At 57.6% G+C, this 9,485-nt stretch overlaps 4 protein-coding genes across 4 annotated transcripts; 2 read left to right on the plus strand and 2 right to left on the minus strand.

The window, feature by feature from the left end:
- Window positions 1–485: 485 nt before the first annotated feature.
- TRAVEDRAFT_149253 (uncharacterized protein) lies at window positions 486–2,594 on the minus strand. Its single transcript, XM_008040747.1, has 5 exons — window positions 2,168–2,594; window positions 1,919–2,107; window positions 1,375–1,857; window positions 1,125–1,313; window positions 486–1,031 (listed from the first exon to the last, which is right to left on the minus strand). Exons 1-5 carry the CDS (start codon window positions 2,288–2,290, stop codon window positions 711–713), a joined length of 1,305 nt encoding a protein of 434 aa, XP_008038938.1. The 5' UTR covers window positions 2,291–2,594; the 3' UTR covers window positions 486–710.
- Window positions 2,595–3,405: 811 nt separating this feature from the next.
- Window positions 3,406–4,620, plus strand: TRAVEDRAFT_20712 (uncharacterized protein; the record flags this gene model as incomplete). Its single annotated transcript, XM_008039933.1, has 4 exons — window positions 3,406–3,408; window positions 3,460–3,981; window positions 4,042–4,424; window positions 4,497–4,620. The coding sequence occupies 4 exons, from the start codon at window positions 3,406–3,408 to the stop codon at window positions 4,618–4,620; spliced, it is 1,032 nt and encodes a 343-aa protein (XP_008038124.1).
- Window positions 4,621–5,121: 501 nt separating this feature from the next.
- TRAVEDRAFT_47959 (uncharacterized protein) lies at window positions 5,122–5,913 on the minus strand (the record flags this gene model as incomplete). The annotated part of the gene is made up of 3 exons (XM_008040212.1): window positions 5,122–5,262; window positions 5,315–5,422; window positions 5,494–5,913. The coding sequence occupies 3 exons, from the start codon at window positions 5,911–5,913 to the stop codon at window positions 5,122–5,124; spliced, it is 669 nt and encodes a 222-aa protein (XP_008038403.1).
- Window positions 5,914–7,925: 2,012 nt separating this feature from the next.
- On the plus strand, window positions 7,926–8,418 carry TRAVEDRAFT_47960 (uncharacterized protein; the record flags this gene model as incomplete). Its single annotated transcript, XM_008040213.1, has 2 exons — window positions 7,926–7,997; window positions 8,053–8,418. 2 exons carry the CDS (start codon window positions 7,926–7,928, stop codon window positions 8,416–8,418), a joined length of 438 nt encoding a protein of 145 aa, XP_008038404.1.
- Between the last annotated feature and the right edge of the window lie 1,067 nt (window positions 8,419–9,485).

Consider the following 9,485-nt stretch of genomic DNA (forward strand, 5'->3'; position numbering starts at 1 on the left):
GACAATGATTATAAATATAGAAGTAGAGCAAAAGCAGGCGTCGATAGCAAAATAGTAGATGAAGTCCAGCAGCAAGTGTGGTGTTTGGTGAAGTAAGATACTTGCATGTGAGAAAATTGCCACCGATGGAAATAGCGACCAAAGAGAATGACAAAGTGCATGTCATTATGATGAAGCCGACACTACATGACATCGTAGTAAGTACTGTACCTCCAGGACCAAAGCGGCGGGGGGTTTGGGGTGTGACCGGCCGGACACGACCGTCCAAAGCGGCGCGACCGGCGGTGCCTGTGACCGCCCGGTAGGCAAAGCGGCGCGGGGCCCCGCAGGGCCGCCAAAAACGCCTTTTTGGAGAGTGACCGGCGTCGGCTCGCCGCCGCTGAAGCGGCGGGGGCGACTGTGACGCGGGACACACCCCCTAAAGCGGCGCGGCGGAGGTCGCTGTGACCTGTGACCCGCCGCTTTGGTCCTGGAGGTACAGTATGCTACATCGTCGTCCCCGAAGGGGACATGCATCTCGGAGGTTCGTCACGTAACAACCAATCCCGTATCCAACTCGTCAACACCAGGCATCAACCCCACAGGCAACAGCTTAATCATAAGTAATAAATATCCTCCCCCGCCGGGACTCCCCGTCCACACGAACCGCATCAGCAGCGAGCCGACGCGGCCGTCGTCCATCACCCACCCGCAAGATCCGCCACACGCGCTCAGTCCTCCGCGCAGTCCACGGCGCCCCCAGTCGCAGAGTTGTCGCCACCCGCAGCGGCGGCACCGCCGGTCGCCTTGGGCTGCTGCGTGATGTCGACGAGCTGCTGGCCATCGGGGATCGGGCCGGCGGGGTTCGCGGGGCACGAGCCCGCGGGGCTGACGGGCGCGGTGAGGCCGAAGGGGATCGTGCCCGGGGCACCGACCGCGAGACCGCCGACGAAGGTGGCCTGCGACGCGCCCTGGAACTGGCACTGGAAGAGGCCCTGCAGCTCGGCGTTCTTCGGCGCCTTCTGGCAGTACACGACGGCTTGCGATGTGGGCTATATGCGGAGCAGGGCATCAGCATTCGGATTCGGAATCAAAATCAACGACGACAGATTGTGTCGGAAGAAGAAGGGAAGACGGGTACGTACCGTGTTGCGGGGCTGCTGAGCAAAGATCTGTGCGAGCCTGATCATGTCCGCATCGTTGTTGAGCTGCTTCGCGAGGTCGACCATTGCGTCCGCGGAGTCCTGCTGGGCGCAAGGGTCTGCCGCCGCGAGGAGCGTGCTGAACGCGGTCACCGCGATCGGGTTGCACTTGTCAGCGCCACCGGCCTTGGTCTGCATCAGGATCGAGCGATGAGCACATGCGTTCCAAGGAGAAGTCACTGATGGTACGTACGCAAGCATCCTCCCAGGGAGTCGCGGACGCGACGGTGTCCTGCGCAATGCGCTTCTTCATCGCGCCGCGCCGTTTCTTGACAGCGCAGGTAGACGCAGGGGGCGCAGCCGCAGCCGATGATGCCACCGCAGTCGTGGCGGCAGGAGGCGCGGCGGACGAGGCAGCGGGGGGCGCGGCGGCAACAGAAGACGCAGCAGGAGGCGCGGCGGCGCTGGATCCGCCCTTGACGTTCGCGAGACCGGGGTCCTGGGTAATGTCGCTGAGCTGCTGCCCATCGGGGATGGGGCCGGTCGGGTTCGCGGGGCACGAGCCAGCGGGCGAGAGAGGGGTGGTCTGGCCGAAGGGAATGGTGCCCGCCGCGCCGACCGCAACGCCGCCGACGAATGTGGTTGCCTTCGCGCCCTGGAACTGGCACTGGAACAGGCCGTTGAGCTCTGCGTTCTTCGGCGCCTGCTGGCAGTACTGCACAGACTCGCTGGTGGGCTATGGTATCGCAGACCGTTATGAGGCGGAGGTAGTCAACGAGATGAAATGTATGACATACCGTGTTGCGCGGCTGCTGGGCAAAGATCTGGGCAAACTTGATCATGTCCGGATCATTGTTCAGCGTCTTGGCGAGCGTGATCATGGCGTCCGCAGAGTTCTGCTGGTCGCAAGGTCCGGCGGCGGCGAGCAGGGTGGAGAAGGCAGTAACGGAGATGTTGCTGCACTGGTCCGCGCCACCAGCTGCGTTCTGTAACGCGGCCAATCAATGTCAGCGTGTGCGGGCCTGGGAGGAAGAGGAGGTACTCACACAAGCAGCCACCCACTTCTGGGTGGAGGCAGAGATCGTCTGCGCAATCCGCTTCTCGAGCGGGACTGCGCTCACAGCAATCGCAGAGAGAGCAAGGACGAGGGATGTGGAGAAGTTGACCATGATGAAGGATCGTGAATGAAAAGCTGAGGGAAAACGCTGCCTGAAAATGAGGAAAATAAAGTGAAGAACGAGTCCGAGCACAGCTCGAAGGAAACAAAGACTGGAAGAGAAGACGAAGAGAGAATGAGGACTCGGACTGGGCGCAGCCCGAGGTTTATATATCACCGCAAGGCGGAGGACCCATGCCGCATGTGTGATCTCCTCTGTGAAACATAGGTAATCCCGATGCTGTGCGTAGAGACGCTACGGGCGATCAAGACAGAGCATTAGGGAGCGAGTGTAGTTACAGGCTGATGAGGGGCGGGTGCGTTGATGGAGGTCGCCCTGTAGGCTGTGTGCAGCGCAATGGGGGTTAGATCTGGAGAGAAAACACGGTCATGTGGGCGTGTACTTGCCTCACCGTGACGGAGTAATCGTCTAGCCCATAGATGGTAACGATGCTACTAACAGTGTTTTAGTGATATCTCCCCTCATCTGTTTTTACTGCGCAAGCTGTTCAAGGGGCGACGGAGGCGAGCGTTGCACATGGCTCCAGAGACCGAGGTCACCGTCGTTGCCAACGCCTAGGCATCGTCGTTATTTTTGCTTTGAAGATGGATTGTACCTCTTTAAACTTTGCTCTGGAGACTGTAATATTGGTATCGGAAAGCTGCCCGGTAAGCACCATCCGAGATGCTACTTACCACGTCCACTGGCCCAACTTGACTCGACGCCACATTAAGTTGATTAAAGATCATTGAGTGATGTGCACATGCCACCTGGAGGTATGGATTCCTACGCGGCGCGTGTCTGCTGCTGTCGCTTTGTAAAAGACCCAAATTTGTGAGTGTTGAGCGAAGAGGGAATCGGATACTTGATTGCATGGATCTAAGAGCTCGGCGTCGTTCAACAAACTGTTAGTAGAAATGACACCACCAAAAAGGGGGCCTTTACTAAGAAGGGGCCAATGGGGAATTGAACCCGGGACCTAGCTGCTGCTTGCCCTAAGCGCTCGCATTGAAGCTCGGTGGCCCGCCAAGTTGCCGCCAAGCCTCAGCTAATTAGCACCTCCTCCTACCTCCTCCTCCCGACGTTGGACCTCTCAGACTCCAACGCACCGTCATTCGCACTCAATCATGGTATGCCTTTAGCAGAACCTGAAATTACCAAACGATCCTCATACTCCACAGTTTGGCGATATCGAAGACCTGGTTCTCTCTGGCAAGCTCTTTGCCCCGGCGTCCCGCTCGAACTCCCCCGTCCGCTCGCGATCGCCCTCGCCCGGCCCCGCACCATGGCCCAAACAAGGAGAGGACTTCGACTACGACTCCGATGCAGAGCGCCGCGCGGAGGTCGAGGCGCACATCGCGTCGCAGCAGCAGCCAGACTCCATCGGCATGGGCCCCGGCCGCACCGGCGTGAAGGGCGTCATCCGCGACCGCGCAGAGGCCGAGTCGCTCGCGCGTGCAAAGCGCGCCGAGGAAGTGAAGGATCTCAACCGCGCGATGGAGAAGGCGAGTCTGGGCGGGAAGACGTGGGCGGAGGAGGACAGGGAGCAGCGCGCGGAGCTCGCGCGGCTCGAGGGCCCCAGTGTGCCCAAGTCCGCGCGCGGAGGCCGGTTTGGACATCTGCGGGAGGTCGGGGTGCGCAGCTTCGTGCAGTCGGTAGAGGAGGGCCCCGACGTGTGGGTGGTCGTGCACATATATGATCCGGTGCGTGCTAGCATCTGTGGCGGGACCGCGTCTTGCAATGCTCACTTTCCGCGTTTGCAGTCGTTGGATCGGTGTGCTGCTGTGGACGAGACGCTCTCCCGGCTAGCCCGATCCTATCCCTCCACGAAGTTCCTACGAGCACGCGCCGGTGCGATCGGCTTTGCCTCGTCCGGCTCGAGGCCTAGCGCGGGTCCCGTTTCCTCACTCAATGCATCGCGTCTAATGTCCCAACAACGAGGCGTACCAGCACGACGAGACGATCACTCCGACGACGAGGATGAAGATGAAGATGACGAGCGCGGGGACGCCGACCAGTGGGAAGACGACGAGGTCGACACCGATGTCCTCCCGACCCTTCTCGTCTACCGCGGCGGTGATCTCGCACACTCCTGGGTCCGCGTGGACTGGGAAGCCAAACAGGGCCTCGAGGAGTTCCTGAAAAGGTGCGGTTGCTGCGCCTTCCCACCTCCTGCGCCTTACGGACTATGTTTCTAATACACGTCTCCTGTTCGCAGACATGCCATCCTCACGTCTCCCCGGCACTATGGTGGCGTGAGCGCAGGAACCGCGGGCGGCTCCGATGACGACGACTTTGACGATGGGGAGCTCGTATTTGGGAACAGCGATGACGAGCGGTGAGCTTCGCACCGTCACCGAGCAGGTCTCAGACACATTTCCTCTCGGATATATCTGATTATGCTTGCTGTTCCTGGTGGAAACATACCCTGTCGATGCATACGCTACTGATTCTGCTTCCATCCTGCATTGTATACTAGATCGCTTCACATAGACACAGAATACAGATCCTGTTGACACTAGCCTGACCCACGGTGAACGTAGCGCAGATTTGGTGGGGCACTTGGTCGCCGTCGTTGGTGTCTGTTGTGGAGCATGCGCGAGAGCGAGAGAGGCTGACACACAGAGACGGATGGGGAAGACAATAAAGCATTAATGTATAATATAGCGCAGAAAACGAGCATCGACGAAACAAAGCGAGCAAAATCGGGATGAGCAACAGAGCGACACGTAGAGCAAGATGCGGGATGCGGGATATGACAGGAACGTAGACGAGACACAGGTGCAGACGCGCAGAGGGAGACTCGGGGATGGGATGGAAGTGATCTAGCGCAAACGGGAGCCCTACGAGATCTCGAGCTCGATCGTGAAGTCCTCGCCCTTCACTTGATGGATGGCGCGGAGGCATAGGCGTTCCAGGTTCATGTACCCCGAGGTTGGGGTGATCGCGAATTGTGCAACACTACACGGTGAGACAAGTGCGCTCTGAATGCATCTGTGAGTTCTGGTTCCACCACGCGGCTACCGCGACACTGACCTTCATGAAGTTCACCAACACCTGCGCGACATCACGGGCGATGTCTCCGTCGGTCCTGCCCGCCACGCAGACCTGTTGCTTGTAGTTCAGAACCTCGTATCCTGGCCACTAGAAAGGCACTGCGTTCAGACTATGTCTCCAGGCCACTTTCCCCACAGGGAGTGATCGGGGAAGCGTACAAAAACCCTGAGCGTAATCTCGGGGAACCCGCAGCCGTGTATAGACTTCAGCGTGTATGCTGGAATCTGCCTTTTCAGGATCTGGGGCGGTGTCGTCAGAAGGGAGCCGATATCGACCGAGCTCCTGCCCGCGATCGCGATAGGGAAGCGACTGGTGGCGGGTCCCGGTGGCGGCGAGGACGAATGCTCGGGCTTCGCCACCAACTCGTATTTCACCGCCCGTTCGGACTTGGCCACCGATTTGGACTTCGCCACCGGCTCGTGCTTAACCACTAGCTCGTGCTTAACCACTGCCTCGTGCTTGACCACTGCCTCGTACGGTTCAGACTTCTTCACCCGTACAATCGGCTCCGACTTCTTCACCGTTTGATAGGACTCGTACTTGAGAGCCGATACATAAGGCGTGAAGGGAATTAGCATAATGAATAATTGAAGAAAAGAGGCAGACCGAGGGTCTCTGTCGGACGAGGAGCCACAAGCGGAGAGGACTCGAGAGCAGACGAGGGAATTTTGTGGCGAACAGAAGTCCCCGAAATTTCACATATATATCAGGGGCACATAGCTGGTGGGCAAAGCGGCGGGGGACCTTGAAAGACATCCAAAACGCATAGCCCGACGGTGTCAATGGGGTTCTTTGAAAACGGGGTAGAGCAATGCGGCGGACCAGGTCAACGTGTGGCAGTGGACAGTGCGCATGGTCCACAGCACGACGCACGCTTGGATAGACTTCACATACGGGTGCTCGAGGGGCGGGGGAGGCGTACGCGAGACAAAGCTGCAGAGGTATATCCGCCGCACGGCGCCTGCCAAAGCGGACAAAGCGTGAGCGCGTAGTCTACGAGGGTATCAAAGCGTACACATCACTCAGCTTCAGTGTGGACATGTCCCTGCGAAGCATATCGCGTAACGGCGTGGATAGAAGCTAGACATCCAGGAGCCCCGCAGCACAAAGCAGCGTGTGTTTGAAGCTGCCACTGGGTGCCAGGTTACAGGAGCGTACTGATGTTGCTTAGTCCCGCCTAGATCTGAGGCGAACGTCAATGTAGAAGCTTGCAGCAGAGATTCAGAGGATATAATTCGCATTGCAAGACATCCCAAAGAGACTTTGGCACGAGACGTAGCCAGGCAGAGCGTTCCGGGTACCAGCTAGGAGACCGAGGGGTCAAAGCAAGAGTTTGCCAAAGGAGATTTGACGACGTCGTCCAAGTTGGCGTACATCCCTCAAGTCTGTACTTGGAGACGATGCTAGTGAATCTCAGTGGGAGCGTAGCAGGAGAGACACACATTCGACGTCGACAACCGCCCCAGCGCGAAACCTACGAGCGCTTGATTTGCTAACAGTACTTGCGGTGTACACCCGCTTTAGGCAACTGTTGTATTCGACCACCTTAACGCAACGTGCCAGATGGCGGCATGTCACGACGAAGATTAAATCAACTTAACTGTGATCACTTGGTATATAAAACCAGGCAGGCAAGGACTTCAAATAGTAGTGTAAACCATTGGGGGGTTGTCAACCGTCGCAGCGGGCAGATGGAGCTTCAAAGCAGAGGTCGTTCTCGATTTCAGGCCTGGGGCGTACCCCTTGGACATTCTTCGAGATCTGTGCCTTGGAGGAGAGGTAAATAGGGAGTCCATACATGGTGCGCATAGACACGAAAACGCCATCGGATGATGTGGTAACACTGCTGGAACACCGGAGGATGGTCTTCTCGCTGTACCATGAGGTCTATAGGAAGTGCCCGATGGGAGACTCTCAGCGAGAAGCGTAGGTCTTAGGGAATATAGTGGGCACGTTTCAGGGACACGGATGTAGACGTCCGTAACTTTGACGTGTATCGATAATTGGCATGCTATGAAAGGATGGATGATTGCCAATATGGGAGCACCGAGGATGGCCTATAGAAGCCGAAGCGAGGCTATCAACAGCTGTACGTGGTCACGGCTGGCGTGTAGACAGCGAAGTCTATCCGGGAAATAGGGCTGAAACTCCATAAGGGCGCGCGCCAGATCAGCACGGAGCTTGGATAATAGACATGTTCCTTCGCCGATGTACAAGGCGTCCTGGGGATGTCAATCGGTAGGTTCTCATCCTCGCGAACCCTGGTCACGAGCCTCGAGCATAGCGTAGAGCGGTACCTTTCTCAAGGCACCCGAGTAAGAGGACGGCGGAGAACACCGCGAACACCGAAAGAAAGAGCGGAACGCTAAGCACGATGCAAGGGTATCAGTATGTGACCAACAGTATTCCATATGCAAGTCGGGAATGCCATCGACATCGAACACGAGGAATCTTCGGCTTTCTGAGGCAATCCGAGACCTCCAACGTGGTTTGAGCGAGAAGTAGCGCCTGTTGCAGTCACATATAAAAGGTGAGCTGGTTTGTGGTGAAACGGCAGTGAACACATCCTCACTATTACTCTTCGCACAACATGCAGCTCTCCGTCATCTTCGTCACCATCGTCACGCTGGCCACCGCCGCCTTCGCCAGCCCCGTCAGCGAGGTAGATTCCTGCATCTCCTACATCGTGACCCTCGGTGACTAACGACCACCCTTAGACGTCCGGCGCCATCATCAGCGAGGCCGAGTTCGCCCACTGGCTCGCCACGACCGACGCCGAGCTCACCTTCATCGGTGACCGCCCCAACCCCCTCGCCAAGCGCTCCGCGCAGGCGACTAGCGTCACCTACTGCACTAAGCGCGTCGGCGGCATCTGCGGGGGCACCTGTAGCGTCTACACCGGCGGCGCCACGTGCCTCGACGCCACGGGGACGAACTGCATAGCCGCCACGAGGGACGTCGGCTTCTGCGACAAGACCGGATGCGAAGGGAACTGTAACGCGATGTCGCTGTGCGGTACTCCCATGGGCAACGGGTTTTGCTCCACGCCGAACACGCAGTCTATCCTCGTCTCGTCTCTCTAGGCTGCGCCGCCAGGTGAGTACTCGGAAGCCTTGACCGCGGATTGAAAAATGGCTTATCGTCTTCCGTATAGGGTCGAAATGCGACCTTGAGGTTTCAGTTCATCTCTTGGGGCGTGTGCGAGCCGTGGAAGGTCAGAATCGTTTCGATGTATGACTAGCAGGATCCAGGGATATAGGGCAAAGTTTCTTTGGGTTTGTCGTCGTTGGTTGCTAAGGGTTTAGTTATCTCGAAAAATGTTGTATGCGGAGCTCTGAACAACGCATGGCGCAATGCCAGTGGTCGTCGTCTTGATGTGTCATTTGCAGGAGGCCAGTCGAGCGTAAATGGTCAAAATTGCGACGTACATATTCAATACTACTCACCCATTCAACACTTTTCTTAATGATGACCGCAATTATACCTGGGTATTTCCCGACAGTGTTACGAGGTCGCAAGGACGCCGCGGCCAGGCAGCGTTGGTGCTCATGCATCATGCCAAACAGTGACACTCGGCATCAGCCGGTCGCAGTAAGTCCGCTAAGCGCCAAACGCCAGAGGGAGACCCGCGACCGGCGGTCAAGTGGACTTGAACTCGAACCACCAGCCTGTGACTCTCTCGCGCATACACTGGCATCTCTGTCTCCATAAATAAGTGGAAACAAGTGAGCACCATAAAAATCACTGCGTGAGACCCCTTCCTAGTGTGGGGGCGACGAGTATGCACGAGGTGAGTCAGTGGATATTGGAAGCAGGGAAGAGGATGGCTCGTGCAAGCTGGTAGTGGTCACGAGAAGACCTCGTCGAGCATCGCATGGCCGTTCACTACGCTATGTGGTGCGATCCCCAGGCTACTTCATGCTAAGACATCTAGTATGCACTCGTGGTCGGTGTATGAGTTCGCATATCTATACCTCGCGCGCTGAGCGCACGAAACCATCTCGTCAGAGCTAGTGGTCCCGCTCGGCGAGCTTACCTAGCTGCACCTCGTTCAGAGCTCCCATATGATCTCGTACGTTGCTGCGAGATGATGTGGCTGTTGAACTTCTGTGTCTACGGCTGTGCCGGACCGGGAGTGGCAGTGATAGTG

This window comes from Trametes versicolor, assembly GCF_000271585.1.
Source record: "Trametes versicolor FP-101664 SS1 unplaced genomic scaffold TRAVEscaffold_6, whole genome shotgun sequence".
Taxonomy (NCBI): Eukaryota; Fungi; Basidiomycota; class Agaricomycetes; order Polyporales; family Polyporaceae; genus Trametes; species Trametes versicolor.

What these genes read in the sequence shown, in the direction of transcription:
- TRAVEDRAFT_149253 (XM_008040747.1), bottom strand. Translation starts at nt 2,290, where the DNA reads ATGGTCAACTTCTCCACATCCCTCGTCCTTGCTCTCTCTGCGATTGCT. An exon ending in AGAAGTGGGTGGCTGCTTGT is followed by an intron (nt 2,108 to 2,167) that starts GTGAGTACCTCC and finishes GCCGCGTTACAG; the next exon opens with AACGCAGCTGGTGGCGCGGA. An exon ending in CCCAGCAGCCGCGCAACACG is followed by an intron (nt 1,858 to 1,918) that starts GTATGTCATACA and finishes GCGATACCATAG; the next exon opens with CCCACCAGCGAGTCTGTGCA.